Raw genomic sequence first — 14,733 nt, 5'->3', positions numbered from 1 at the left:
TGCCACTGAAATGAAAGTGGGGGAAGCAGGCAGTGTTGATTTAAGGAAACACAGCTTCTGTAGTGGCCCCCCGGTGGCACAGTAGGAGTTCCTTTGTACAAATCAGCTCAACTTGGCTTCCAACCAACACGCTCATTTAGAATACCCTGGAGTTTCAGGGTGATCAAAGGCATGAACAAGTAATTCCTTACATGTCAACACCTTCATGCTTCTCCTTGAAATTTAAACCAGCAGTTGAAATCCAGAGGCTTGCAGGAGATCCTGTTCTCACTCTCGTGGTGTAAATGATCAGGCTGAGTGTCCCGTTCCTGGGCGGGCACTTGGCCGCCCTGACCAGGCTCTCTGAGTGGCTGGGTGTGTGTTTAAAACTATCCTCTTGGTTGTGTCAGTTTCCCACCAGTTCTCTTTAGAGGTCAGAGCTGTTTCCCAGAAGCACCAGCTCTGCACTGCTGTCTCCGTCCACCCTGGGCTTGTGAACCTGATCCAAGTACAGGCTGTGCTGCTGGGACTCAGGGCGAGTGTCCATCTTGGCGGCCTTGACCCCTGAAGTAGGCTTAGCTTCCTTGTCCCACCCCCTGCCTTTTGGCTTACCACCTCCTGTGTGACCTGCAGGTCACCTGGCTTCGCTCAGTCTCAGATTTTTACTTGTAACATTATTAAGAACAGTGTTGCAGCTGGGTGCAGTGGCTCATGCCTGTAATCCCAACACTTTGGAAGGCCAAGGTGGGTGGATCACCTGAGGTCAGGAGTTCGAGATCAGCCTGTCCAACATGGGGAAACCCTGTCTCTACTACAAATACAAAAATTGACCAGACGTGTTGGCACACTCCTGTAATCCCAGCTACTCGGGAGGCTGAGGCAGGAGAATCACTTGAACCTGGGAGGCCACAGTTGCAGTGAGCCAAGATCATACCATTGCACTCCAGCCTGGGTGACAGAGTGAGACTTGGTCTCAAGAAAACAAAAAACAGCGTTTCACACACATACACACAAACAAGGTACTGAAGAACAAAACAAAATAAAACCTAAAAAAGAAAAAAAAAAACAATACCAGTAGATTTCTCATGGCTTAGCTGTGGAGATTAAGTGAAATAACTATTGTAAGGCACCTCATAGGTGCTCATAAATGGTAGTTGTTACTGTTATGTATTATTATTAATAACATTTTAAAGTGTTACCAGGGGTCCTGATCCAGACTCCAAGAGAGGGTACTTGTATCTCATGCAAGAAAGAATTCAGGGCAAGTCCGTAAAGTGGAAGCAAGTTTATTAAGAAAGTAGACAAATAAAAGAATGGCTACTCCATAGAACAGCCCCAAAGGCTGCTGGTTGCCCATTTTATGGTTCTTGATTACATGCTAAACAAAGGGTGGATTATTCGTGCCTCCCCTTTTTAGACCATATAGTGTAACTTCCTGACATTGCCATGGTATTTGTAAACTGTCATAGTGCAGTGGGAGTGTCACAGTGAGGAGGACCAGAGATCACTCTTGTTGCCATCTTGGTTTTAGTGGGTTTCAGCTGGCTTCTTGACAGCAAGCTGTTTTATCAGAAAGGTCTTTTTTTTTTGAGACTGAGTCTCGCTCTGTTGCCCAGGCTGGAGTGCAGTGGTGCGATCTCGGCTCACTGCAAACTCCGCCTCCCGGGTTCACGCTATTCTCCTGCCTCAGCCTCCCGAGTAGCTGGGACTACAGGCGCCCACCACCACGTCCAGCTAATTTTTTTGTATTTTTAGTAGAGACGGGATTTCACAGTGTTAGCCAGGATGGTCCCAATCTCCTGACCTCGTGATCCACCCACCTCAGCCTCCCAAAGTGCTGGGATTACAGGCATGAGCCACTGTGCCCAGTCATCACCAAGGTCTTTATGACCTGTATCTGTGCTGACCTCCTGTCTCATCCTGTGACTTAGAATGCCTCACCTTCTGGGAATGCAACACGGTAGGTTTTAGCCTCGTTCTACCCAGATCCTATTTAAGATGGAGTTGCTCTGGTTCAAATGCCTCTGATAAAAGTATTAAGATGTATTAATACTCTAAGTAATGTATTTAGGGCTGTGAGCATTCCTCTAGGAACTGATATACGGACCTGAAGATGATATGATTTAGCAGAAAAAGTGTGGCCTTTGGAAATTTGAACACACACCCATGCTCAGATCCTGGCTCCCCAGGGTATAAAATGTGTGATTGGGGAAATAAATTACCCTGTAAATCTCACTTTCCTTGCCTGCGATGGGAGGGCAGGTTGGTAATAATAATAGTATTAGGTTGAATCACATGCAAATGTGTGTGCGTGTGTGTGTAGCTGGGTTTGACTTATAAAAATGACAATTTCATGTGGCTCACTCTTTAATGCCTATCTCACAGGGTTGCTTATTAGAATGGAAAATAATGTATGGGAAGTGCCCAGCACAGAGCTTGTACTGCAGTCAGGTCACCTAGGAAGCTATTGCAGCAATTCAGGTGAGAAATGCTGAGACGATTAAGGGACTGTAAGACGTGTTCAGATGCAGAAATGTCAATTTGGTGATTGGGTGGGGGTGAGTGATGAGGGAGAAGGTGATCTCAGATCTCTGGCTTGGGAGTATGGATGGATGGTGGTAATGTTTACTGTTAGAGGGAACACAGGAGGGGTAGAGTTGAGAGAAAAGACAATGAGCTTAGTTTTGGACGTGTCAAATTTGACATATCTAATTATATGAGTCTGGAGCCTAAGAGAGGTACGCTCCAGAGATAGAGTGGGGAGTTATCTGCTTTTGAGGCATACTTTAACTGAAGTCCAGGAAGTGATTGGCATCACCCAGGATTAGCGTTTGAAGAAATGTCACCTGTGATCCTGGATACAACATGACAGCATTGAACCAAATGAGACAGAGGCGGGTTTGCATAAGCATTTGCTGAGTCCACCTCCATTAAGACTCTTCCAGTGCTAGCTGGGGACATAGTGGGCAAGAGAATCAACGGATGAGGGAAATACTGTCCCTGCCTTCAAGGAGTAAGCAGCATAGTTAACTCTGCCACTTTTTTGTAGGGTCTTGGAATATGGAGAGAAACCTCTAGTTACAAAGCCTAGAAATGAAAATTCTGGGTCGGGTACAGTGGCTCATGCCCATAATCCCAGCACTTTGGGAGGGTGAGGCAGGAGGACTGCTTGAGCCCAGGAGTTTGAGAACAGCCTGGGCAATATAGCAAGACCCCGTCTCTGCAAAAACAATAAACAAACAAATACATAAGTCAATGAAAATGCTATTGCCTGTCTTGTAGGATTCGATCTCATGTATACATATTGACGTGCCTAGTGCACTGCCTGGCACTGATCAATACTGCAATTGCTCAATACTGCTAGTTTAGCCAAAAGAGCACTGGAAGGGAGGGCACTTTGTTTGAGTGTTGCAAAATAAGACATTCATATTCTTGCATTAAAAAAAAATTTAGGCTGGGCGCGGTGCGGTGGCTCACACCTGTAATCCCAGCACTTTGGGAGGTCGAGGCGGGCGGATCACTTGAGGTCAGGAGTTTGAGACCAGCCTGACCAACATAGTGAAACCCCGTCTCTACTGAAATACAAAACTTAGCCGGGTGTGGTGGCGGGTGCCTGTAATCCCAGCTACTTGGGAGGCTGAGGCACGAGAATCGCTTGAACCCGGGAGGCGGAGGTTGCGGTGAGCCAAGATTGCGCTATTGCATTCCAGCCTGGGTGACAGAGCGAGACTTTGTCTCAAAATAAATAAATAAATAAATAAATAAATAAAAAATAAAAAGTTTAGTGTGTAAATTATGGTGGACTGCAAGGGACATAGGACTGTGGTGTGGGGAAGGAGGAAAAGCTGGGCCCAGAGATCTGAAGCGCCTGTGACTATAACCAGTTGTATACACTCGGAAGTGAGCTGAAGATTATTTAGCTAGTTCATTAGCAGGAAATCCTCACTATTGGAAAAACGATTTTAGCTGCAAGGGGAGCTTACTCAGCAGCGGAGTGTTATGTTCCAGGCAGGCTCAGCTGTGATGCCTTCTGGGCTCTCAGTAGGAGACTTGGGGAAGGAGAATGAGGCTGTGGGCCAGGGAGATGAGGCAGGCTGTGGGCTGGACTCTGATGGGGTGGCCCCCAGGAGTTGGGAAATGAGAGGCTGACACCCAGGCGGACCCAGGGAATAGCCGAGTCTCAGGAGACGGGTCCCAGCCACCCATGGGCGAGCACTGGAGGAGAGGATAGGCAGACGCTGAGACTCTGGCCAAGTAGTCTCACCTGGGATGAGCCTCACCTGGGAATCTGATCACTTAGGAGGATGATCAGGAAACCAAGGCAGCCTAATACAGATAAAATGAAATGCTAATATAGTACTGTGAGAGGGAGTAAGTAGCTTGATCAAGGTCCTATAGCTAGGAAGGGGCTGAGCTGAGATCTGAACCCAGGGCAGCCTGACTCCGAAGCCCACGTCCTCTCTGCAGCTGCTGCTCACAGACATCCAGTACGAGGACTCGGAGGAGGTAAAGGGAAGCTGCAGTCTGAGGACCCCCACGTGCGCCAGGGTCACCCAGGGCGCTTAGGAAGCTAGGCTTTAGGCCAAGCAAGCCGGGCTTAGAACCCATGTGGTAGGGGAATTAGGTGGGACTGGACAGAGGCTGGCTGGAACTGCACTGTGGGGAAGGAGCGGGGAGGCCAGGCAGGGCTGACTCACCAGGCTGTGTCCTCACTTCCCTCAGCTCCAGCAGTTAGGGGCAGGGTGTGAGAAGGGACCCGAGAGGAAGATGGACAGTCTCACAGTGTGACTGGGACCTTCCTATTAAACAGGTTTCAGTGTCCCAGGTGTGTTCTAGGGAGGTTTATGGTTGCTCACAAATGATGGGTAGATATGGCTCACAGAAGGCTGCTGTTCTCCAAAAGCAGGGTCCATTAAGTTGCACTGGCAGCAGGCTGGCATTGGGGTAAAGCAGGTGGAGAGGCTGTTTCTTGCCCCTCGAGTTTTCTGAGCAGAAGCACCAGCTGCCTTGAGCAGCTGTGTGATGCTATGTCCACCTCCACAGTGAACTTGAGAACATCTTCAAAGAAAGGGCAGCGTGGCCCGGAACTGACCTAGCTAGATGACTGTAGATTTCTCACTGGATGCTCTGGGCCTCAATTTCCTCATTCTCCATAGAGTGGAGAGTTGGCGATTACATAAAGTAGTATCTTTGCAGAGCATCAAAATTTATAATAGCAGCAAACAAATGTATTCAGAACAAGAATGAGAGAGAGTACTTATTCCAAGTTTTCTTCTGAAAGATTTCTTCAGATGCCTAAATTAATTATGATAGAAACAGCTTAGGGTTGAATATCAGAAGATTTAATGTATTATTTGGGTTGGTGCAAAAGTAATCGTGGTTTTCACCTACTTTCAATGGCGAAACTTCTATTACTTTTGCACCAACCTAATAGTTCTGGTTCTGCTACTAGCTGTGTGGCCTTGGGCAAGTCTCCTTGCCCCTTGGCCTCAGTTTCTTTGTTTATAGTGTGTGTGTGTGTGCGCTCGCATGTGTGTACTCATGTGTGCATGTGTGTGCATGTGCGTGTGTCTCTGTGTGTAGTGATGATTCCTTCCTGGGCCTCAAAGGGCTGGTCATGAAGATATGGGGAAGCTCAATATGGAGAAGGACTTTGGGAAGGAAAAGATGTTTGTATAGAGGGTTGCAGGCCAGGAAATGATTCTTAGAGGGAACTTCCCAAGGGACCATAGATGATGGGCGGGGCTTTACAGGCAAAAAGGGGCAGGAGGCCGGTGGAGGTCCAGGGAAAGCCGGTGTAAAGGCATCGAGGTGAGAGAGAGGACAGGAGGGAAGGGCAGGAAGTGAGACTGCCAGGGTGTGTTGGTGCTGGCTGCCAAGGAAGGGAGGATCATCCAGGCCATGTGAGGAGTGCATGCAAGGGGTCAGCCCCAACTCCTTGGGGTTAATTGATGCCATCGCTCCAGTAAACTCAGGGTAATCATCAGTGATAAGCCGAACAGGGTTGCTTTCTTTGCTGCTTAGATTTTCTTAACTGGAACTCTTCAAAAGTCAGGGAGTGGTGAAAATGTTTGACCGCACAGTGGCAGGCACTACTTCTCATGGGCCCGTGGTTTCCGCACTCACCACGGAGCTGAGAGGTCTGTTCGGATACCTGTGCTCCAGTTCAAGGTATGCCCCATCTGAGTTTAGAGTCTGAGTCTCATCTCTGTCAGACAGCAGCTCTTATTCTTTCTAAGCCTGGGAGACTTGTTTGTATCAGAATTAATCATCTGTAGGAGATAACGGACAACCTGGCCTGGTTCCGATGAACAGTAAAGGGCTTGTGGAATATTATAAGTCCTAAATTAGCTCTGTCTGGAGTCGTGCAAATAATACTCATTTGATGAGGTGAATTCCTCCTCTCCTTGTCCCCACTTTCCTTCAATAAGACCTGCTCCTCTCCCTGTAGTCCCTAAATCTGTACCATCACCCCTCCCCATATTGCTGAAGCCCCAAACCGTGAGCTTACCCATGACCCTTTTGTCTCTCCCTTTTCACATCCATCCAGTCACCATGTGCCCTGATTCTACCTCTTCTCTCAGCTCCCTATTTCAACCCCACTGTCCCTGCCCCAGCACAGGCCTTCGGAATTTTGATAGCCTCGGGACCTTCCTAAACCTGGCTTTATTCCTTCCAAACTATCTTCTTCCTGGGTGCTCTGGTGATGTGTGGATGCATGTACCTCGTCAGTTGAAACTCCATCCTTCGCCTGCAGATCCAGTATAAATGCAAGATGTTTTGGGGCCTGTTCTGCCCATTCCAGCCTCTGGCCAGGTGCCCTCTTCTTCCTCTCCATCCTATCTCTGCGTAATCTGGCCCATTGTGAGGGCCTCGGCCATCCTCAGGGGCCTGATGACCCCAGATCTCTCTCCCAAGCTCCAGATACATTTCCCAGGGACCACAAACCTCTCCAGGTGTGCGCCCTCCAGGGTCCTCTGCCCAGCTGATCATCTTCCCACTGCCTCCCCCAGCCTTTCCTCCTCCCCTTGTATTCCATGTGACTACCTAGACATAGGGGAATTATCCTTTATGTTCCTGTCTCCCTCTCCCATTCACCCAGTTTTGTTGATTTTAGCTCCAAAATATTTCCTAAGCCTCTCTCCTTCCCTCTGACTCCACTGCAGCCTCAGTTTAGGCTTTTCCTCTCTGCCCCAGACCATCCACCCACTTGGGTACATTTTCTATGTGGTAGCCTGAGGCATCTTCACGTAGTACACATCTAATTAAGTTGCTTTCTTCTTAAAACCTTTCAGGGAGTCCCCATCGTTTTAGGACATTGCTCAAACTCCCTAAACCAACATTCGAGGGCCTTCCCTATGAGGCCTTACCTCCTAGCTAGGCCCGATCTTCCTCCATCCCCTTTCTTCTCATACATCCCTCATTTATTCTGGCATGGGCTCTGGAATCCGCCTGGGTTCAAATCCTGGCTTTGTGACCTATTGGCTGTGTAATCTTTGACAAGTTACTTGACATCTCTGGGCCTCCCTCTCCCTATCTGTAAAATAGGATTGTCGTGAGGATTAAGTGAGATAATACCTCCAAAGTGCTTAGAACCGTGCCTGACCCATAGGAAAGCCTCAGCAAGTGTATGCTAATGCCATTACTATTATCGGTGGTGGTGGTGGTATCTGGCCCCTGCCTATCTCACTAGTGGGATTTCCATTGCACACCCCCTCCACCTCCTTTATGTTCTCCAGCCATCAGAATTATCTGCAGTTTCCCCGAAGTGTCCTGCCTGTTCCTGCATTCATAACCCCCCACTGAAGCAGCACATCATCTGCCTGAGTCCTTCCTTTCTGCCTCACTGCTCTTTCTCCCATTCTGCCCCAACAAGCCATTCTTGCCCTTTCCATCTGGCCCTAGGTAACCTCACTGCAGACTGCCTTCCATCTTAACTGGACTCAGAAATTGCCTTGAACATTGAGGTAGGAATTTGCCCTGGGTACCAGGCTCATGTCCCTGAGGCTGGCAGGGGCTGGCCCTGCCTCCTGTCTGGCATGCACTGTGTGACATTGATTTTGTCTACCAGAGGCTTGTTTTTGCCTGAGATCTGTAGCGTGTGCCTGTGACATCAAAGGTCTGAGTTGCTAAGATTGGATGCAAATCCACCTGAGTGACAAAGGAGTGCCCTAACTGGTTTTGACTTCTTCAGTATTGCAGACACAGTATTTCTTCAGAAATTGGCCTCTTACCTGCCCCTCATTGCTAATAATGTTTTGTGGCTTGATATTCTAGTTGCTGAATTTCTCCCTCCAAATATTTCAGCTTGCTTCCTCCAAATGCCCTGCTGATTTCCTCAAATGCCTCATAAATCTCAGATCCAAATATCCTCCTCTTATAGATCATCGCAATGTGCTGATCCAAACAGCACAGTGGGAACTCTCCGGTGTGATGAATGCCACTTGTGTGTTTGTAACGCGGCCTTCAACTGTGGTGATGTCAAGATAAATCACGGTTCAGCACTTGCTTGCTGGCGGAAGCCAGGGACCTTAGTCTGACCCATTTATTTTATAGGTGACTACAACAAAGCCCAGAAAGTTAGGGGACTTTCTCGAGGTCACACAGTCAGAAACAATTGGGACTAAAATCCAGATTTTTTTTGTTTTTCACTGTAGTACTATTTCTAACTTACCAAAAGCTGTGGCTTAAAAAAATTGAAAATTAATTTTAAAAATTTGGTAAAATATACCCAAGATTTACCAGATTAACCATTTTTAAATGTACATGGTATGTACGTTAAGTGTACCGTGGCATTAAGTACGTTCACATTTTTGTACAACCATCATCCATCTCCAGAATTTTTTTAATGTTGCAAAACTGAAACTCTATACCCATTAATCATTAACTCTCCATTGTCTCCCACCCCAGCCCTGGAAAACACCATTGTAATTTCTGCCTCTATGAATATGACTGCTCTAGGTACCTCATATAAGTGCACTCTTACAGTATTTTTCTTTTTGGGTCTAGTTGATTTTGCTTAGCATAGTATCCTCAGGATACATCCATTTTGTGCCATGTGTGAGTTTCATTTGTAGTGGTGTTTCTTTAAGACCATTTTAATATCTTAGTAGAGTATCTTACTGCTCAGTAGTGTTGGAATTTTGAACGGGGTGACTTTCCCAGTAGTGTTTTCTAAATGTCCACTAGGGGACAGTAAAAACCACATAAATTTTTCAATAGGCCCGAGGAGTGCCTGGAAATTAGGCCACTACCTCCTCTGTGTATCTCTTTCAGCCATCCGTGTATACAGTTACAAGGTAATGGATTTCAGGTCCAACAGTGGGTTTGGATAAAACTAGAGATACCATCAGTTGTAGCATAAGTGCAAGTCTTCCTCACACTCCAGCCAACACCAGTGCAGAATACTTCATTCAATATATTGGTTTCAGATGGTATTTTTATTTAATTCACTTAATCCAGTGATTCTCAGACAGAGTGCTCGTCAGAATCACCTGCGGTGATTTTTCCAAAATACACATGCCTCAGGTCTCATCTCAGATTGATTAAGTCAGAATTGCTGAGGCTGGGGCCCAGGTATATCGATGAGATTTCCATTCTGGTCCATGACTCCTTTTTAAGAGCCAACGTGTTACTTTTTAACTTTAATAGCTGCTGGGAAAGGGTCATTCTTAAATAAACCTCAGAGGAGAGCGAATATGAATTCTGAAAAATGTTTCTCTTTTTACGGTAGCAGTGGTGGAAGGGTCTGGTGGCTATGGGAACCACGTTCTGAACAATTGTGAGGGTTTCCTATAGATCACACCTGGGCTTTAACAAGCAAAGAACCCAGACAGAAGATGTGAAACTGGGGCAGTCTGGCCAACTCAGGATCTACAGATATAGTTCCTGGATGGCCATACTCAGGGCCAAAATCTTTTAGGGTGAGGCCAGAGCACAGACCTCAGTACTGTCTGATACATTAGGAGGATCTTTCCTACAGTAATAAGAGGAACAAGAGATCTTCAGTTTTATCTTAGAGGTAAAACTTGAGGTGGGGTAAGGAGACCTCAGTTCTCATCCTGACCATACTACTGGCCAGTTGTGGGACCCAGGGGAAGTCATGTCACCACTCTGAGCCTCAGTTTCCCCCTTGACTTTTGAGAGTACTGGATGATGTTGATCTCTGAGGATTCTTCTAGTTCTAAAAAATTCAGTGATTCTATGAGTATTAATAATCTTGATTTGTATGGCACTATTCTGGCAAAGAGCAGAAGAAGTATTCAGGAATCCAATGAGTGATGGAGACTATTGACCAGGTAGTTTAATTTATTTAAGGCATACACATGGAATTCAAAGGAGAAAATATTGCTCTGGATAATATATTGAACCGTTAGTGTCTTTGGCATAGCAAAAGCTTTCCAGAGGGAAAAATTTCCTATCAGTGCAAACTTGACATTTTTCACTTCCTGATCCATAACTACCATTTGTCCAGCATACTTATATTTACTGTAAAGGGCCAAGTGTACGAATGCTTTGGTTGAATATTAAATAACTACATAAACGTCAAGGTCACAGTTGCAAGAAAGCCTCAGTGGAAGGCCCTGGGAGGCTTGCATTGATCTCTTGTGAAGTTCCATTCTCGGATCCTGCTGACAAGGGGAAACAATTGATGTGGACCATTGTTAAGGCTTTAAGTATTTCTCCATTGTTAAAGATCTTTTACAAGCCTGGAAAAACTGATAGTGCCCAAGGAATTGGCAAAAGCTTCATTTAGAAATATAGGCTGGTCAAAGAGATAAGCGCAAGCCAGAGTGCAGATGTCCTGGGTTGGGCTTACACAGCAAAGGCGGAGGGCTGAAAGGAGTCCCTCACTGTGGCACCCACCAACTCAGCCTGCCGGGCACTGCCCTCAGATTTCAGAGGGGAACTTTCACACCAGAAGCTGCAGAGAGCGTGGCTCCTCTTTCAAATCCACCCTTACATTTCCTCCAGCTTCTCTCTGCTTGTGAAAACCTCCTCTCCTGCCATTTCAGTCCATCCGCTCTCCATAGCTGCAGGAAGCACCTCACCAGCATCCGGGGTAATGGAGCGAGGATGAATTATGCAGATCCACAGGTCCAGACCGACTATCTGGACTGGTCTAGTGCCCAGATAGTTAATTATGTGAGTGTTCCACTGACCTGGAGGTGGGAGGAGAGCAAATACTGTGGACGACGGGATCTGGTTTCAAAAAGATCTCAGCAGACGGAAGGATTGGTCAGGTCTACCAGATGAGCTTTAGAAGGGATGTAAACATAAAACAAACATTTCCTGTGCACTAGCTCGGCTCTGTGTTTGGTATTGCGCTTGGCCCTTTGTACGTTTTAGTTTATTTCATCCTTACAATGACCGAGTGAAGGTAGGTGTCTATATCCCCATTTTTAAAGTGAGGAAACCAAGACATGGTAGGATAGAGGAAGGTCCAAGGGCTTCAGTCATCAATCTAGATTCCGATCCCAATTCTGCCCCTATGTTAGCTGGCAAGTCACTTCATCTTCTTAGGAGTGACAGCCAGGCTTTGAACTTTTTTTTTTTTGAGACAGAGTCACGTTCTGTCGCCCAGGCTGGAGTGCAGTGGCCGGATCTCAGCTCACTGCAAGCTCCGCCTCCCGGGTTTATGCCATTCTCCTGCCTCAGCCTCCCGAGTAGCTGGGACTACAGGTGCCCGCCACCACGCCCGGCTAATTTTTTTTTTTTTTTGTATTTTTAGTAGAGACGCGGTTTCACCATGTTCGCCAGGATGGTCTCGATCTCCTGACCGCATGATCCGCCCATCTCAGCCTCCCAAAGTGCTGGGATTACAGGCTTGAGCCACAGCACCCGGCCTGAACTGTCTTTTATTTCTCAGGTTCTAGATGCTTAGTCTCTTGCATTTACGAATGCATTTAATCCTCAAAACAACCTTACTCCTATTTCACAGATGGAAATGGTGTAGATAACTTAAGTCACTTGTCCAAGGCTGCAGGGTAAGGAGCAGGGCCAGTGTCTGAGCCCAGGCCATCTGACTCCAACACCCATGGCCTTAGCATCTGCTGTGCCCTCTCTGTTCCCGACATAAAAAGGCACAACCATATTTTCTGTGAGAGTTAGATGAGCTAATTAGGTAATCGCCTGATATAGTGCCTGGCATTTCACAGGTGCTCATAAATAATATTAGCTCACCATCATTACCATTCTCAGCCCTATTATTAGTCATATGACCTGTTCAAAGTGTAGCTAATAACTAGCAAAGCAGGATTTGAACCCAAGTCTTGTGACTGCCAATCCACTACACTCTCCACCTCGCTCTGGAGCACAAGACTGGGGACAATCTTGATGTCACTATCTCAGTACCTGGTGCAGTGTAGTCTCCACGGAAGATGCTCAGCCCCTGCTCAGATCGGCAGGGATCATCTTGTCACTCATTCACCACACATTTGCTAAGGCCCCGCTCTGTGTTAGGGATCCAGAGGGAAAAGACTATAATGTCTGCCATCCTTTTCTCCCCCTCCAGGTTCGAATGGTGAAAGACGATGACCCCTCCTGGAAGCCCACTTTTATCGTGAAACCTGATGGTGGTTGTCAGGGTGACGGAATCTACCTCATTAAAGACCCCAGTGACATCCGCCTGGCAGGGACCCTCCAGAGCAGGCCGGCGGTGGTCCAGGAGTACATCTGCAAACCTCTCCTTATCGACAAGCTCAAGTTTGATATTCGTCTGTATGTCTTACTCAAGTCCTTAGACCCCTTAGAGATTTATATAGCCAAAGACGGACTCTCTAGGTTTTGTACCGAGCCATATCAGGAGCCCACCTCCAAAAACCTGCACCACATCTTTATGCACTTAACCAACTATTCACTGAACATCCACAGCGGCAACTTCGTCCATTCAGACAGTGCTAGCACCGGCAGCAAAAGGACTTTTTCCAGCATCCTTTGTAGACTGTCTTCCAAAGGCGTTGACATCAAGAAGGTCTGGTCTGACATCATCTCCCTGGTGATTAAGACGGTCATCGCGCTGACTCCAGAGCTCAAAGTCTTCTACCAGTCAGACATCCCCACGGGGCGGCCAGGCCCCACATGCTTCCAGGTAACCATTGCCAGTTCCCAGCCTGCGTTTCCAGCCTTAACCGGCCTCAAGAGGGCTCTCTGGCTTCGTGTGGGATGAGTGATCAGGGTGGGATGGCCAGAGGATGGGACAGGGTTGGTGGTGCTCTGGGCTTGGTTGTTAAACCTGGGCCCAACTTCCAGCTTTCTGTTTGCTCGCCATGTAATTTGGGGCAAGCTACTTCCCTTCTGTTACTTGTAAAATGAAATGAAGAATACCTACCTTAAAAGGTTCTTGTAAGAATTAAATGAGATAACGTATGTAAAGCAGAGTTTTACATTCATTCATTTACTCATTCATTCATTCACTTGCTCATTCAACAGCTTTTGCCATACGCTTAGAAGGGGTCTGGCATTGTCCTGGGTTCTGTTGAGACAGTAAGTCAGGGCCCTGCTTGCTGATGCATAGAGTCTGTTGTGAGAGACGTATAATTTAAAAAGCAATGATTATGAAGGGTTATAAGTGCTAGAGTAGAAAAGGAAACGTCTGAGGTGCTGAGATCGTGAGGCCACGTAACATTCTCTGGGCGGGAGTGGCGTGGTCAGAGAAGGCTTCCCAGAAGAAATGGCAGTCGAACTGGAACCTGGAGCGAGAGTTAGATGAAGCAGGAGAAACTGGGTAGGGGTGGGGGAGGCAAAGCGTTCCAGGTAGAAACGTGCTGAAGCCAGAGAGGTGAATGGGAAGCAGGAGGCACTGGAAGAGGTTGAGTATGGTTGCTGGGTGGGGTTTAAGGCAGAGATGTAGGGGGAGATGAGGAAAGGTAAGGTGGGAGAGGAAGGTAGGGGCTGTGTCGAGAGCCTTGGTATTGCCGGGGGTGGAGGGTGCAGTCCCTGGAGAATTTTAAGCAGGGGAAAGATGCACTCAGATTTGCATGTTACAAAGAACAGTGTGTCTACAGGGTAAAGAACACACTGAGACAAGGCCAGAAATTGGGAGGTCCCTAGGAGACAGTTGCTTTCACACAAGCGGGAGAGGACACTGGTTTGGACTGGGAAGGTTGTGGTGCAGATAGGGGGAATAGACAGATCTGGGTGACAGGGAAGGAACTAGAGGGGCTCAGTTTGGTGACTGGATGAGGCTGGAGAGAGAGGAGAGATGGTGGCAGTGAGGGCAGGGAGGAAACGAGGCTGATGTGCAGGTGGCTTGGGTACTTGCATGGATGGATAGAGGCCCCTGGAAGAGGACCAGGCTGTTGGGGGAAGGTTGGGAGTTGGACTTAAAGTGCCTATGTGACATCCAAGTGGAGAGATTGAGGGGACAATTGGATATTTGGAGCTTGGAGTTCAGGAGACAGAGGTCTGGGTCGGGGACGGAGATGGGAACTCGTCAGCAAATGGTGACCAAAGAGGGTGACAAGAGGACTGAGAAGACACCTGTGGGCATCATCATTTCACTAAGGGACAGGCAGGGGAGGGGGAGGGAGCCAGGAAAGGAGGCCAAGAAGCAGTGTCTTGAGATAGAATAAATATGAGGAGAGAAGGAGCCCAAGTGGCAAGGAGGAGGTGCTCAGGGAAGCAGGCAGGGATAGCGTGTCAAATGCTGCTGAGATGCCGGGCAAGACCAGCCCTGAAACTGTCCACTCCACTCATAAGGAGTTGACTGGAGAATTGTCTTCAGCAGAGCGATGGAGCCAGGGCCAGAGTCTG

At 47.5% G+C, this 14,733-nt stretch overlaps 1 protein-coding gene and 1 long non-coding RNA gene across 5 annotated transcripts in view; one reads left to right on the top strand and one right to left on the bottom strand.

Moving 5' to 3' along the window:
- The window catches only part of LOC105487164 (tubulin tyrosine ligase like 11), a 273,149-nt gene that overhangs the window by 89,989 nt on the left and 168,427 nt on the right, over window positions 1-14,733 (top strand). For 2 of the 3 annotated variants that reach the window (XM_011750504.3, XM_071078272.1), the window contains one exon: window positions 12,494-13,069. In XM_011750504.3, coding sequence (XP_011748806.2) covers window positions 12,494-13,069 — 576 coding nt within the window. Of the gene's footprint in view, window positions 1-9,541; window positions 10,001-12,493; window positions 13,070-14,733 lie in introns of those variants that run through there. The other variant, XM_071078273.1, reaches the window with a different exon arrangement.
- Window positions 1-14,733, bottom strand: part of LOC105487163 (uncharacterized) — a 49,134-nt gene that overhangs the window by 14,273 nt on the left and 20,128 nt on the right. The window contains exon 4 of one of the 2 annotated variants that reach the window (XR_011612840.1): window positions 11,005-11,141. The exons of the other annotated variant lie outside the window; for it this stretch is intronic. This is a non-coding gene — a long non-coding RNA (uncharacterized lncRNA). Of the gene's footprint in view, window positions 1-11,004; window positions 11,142-14,733 lie in introns of those variants that run through there. 2 annotated transcript variants of the gene reach the window in all.

Source organism: Macaca nemestrina, chromosome 14 (assembly GCF_043159975.1).
Source record: "Macaca nemestrina isolate mMacNem1 chromosome 14, mMacNem.hap1, whole genome shotgun sequence".
NCBI lineage: Eukaryota > Metazoa > Chordata > Mammalia > Primates > Cercopithecidae > Macaca > Macaca nemestrina.
Note: the sequence above shows the minus strand (reverse complement) of the source record. Positions and strands in the feature narration are given on the sequence as shown.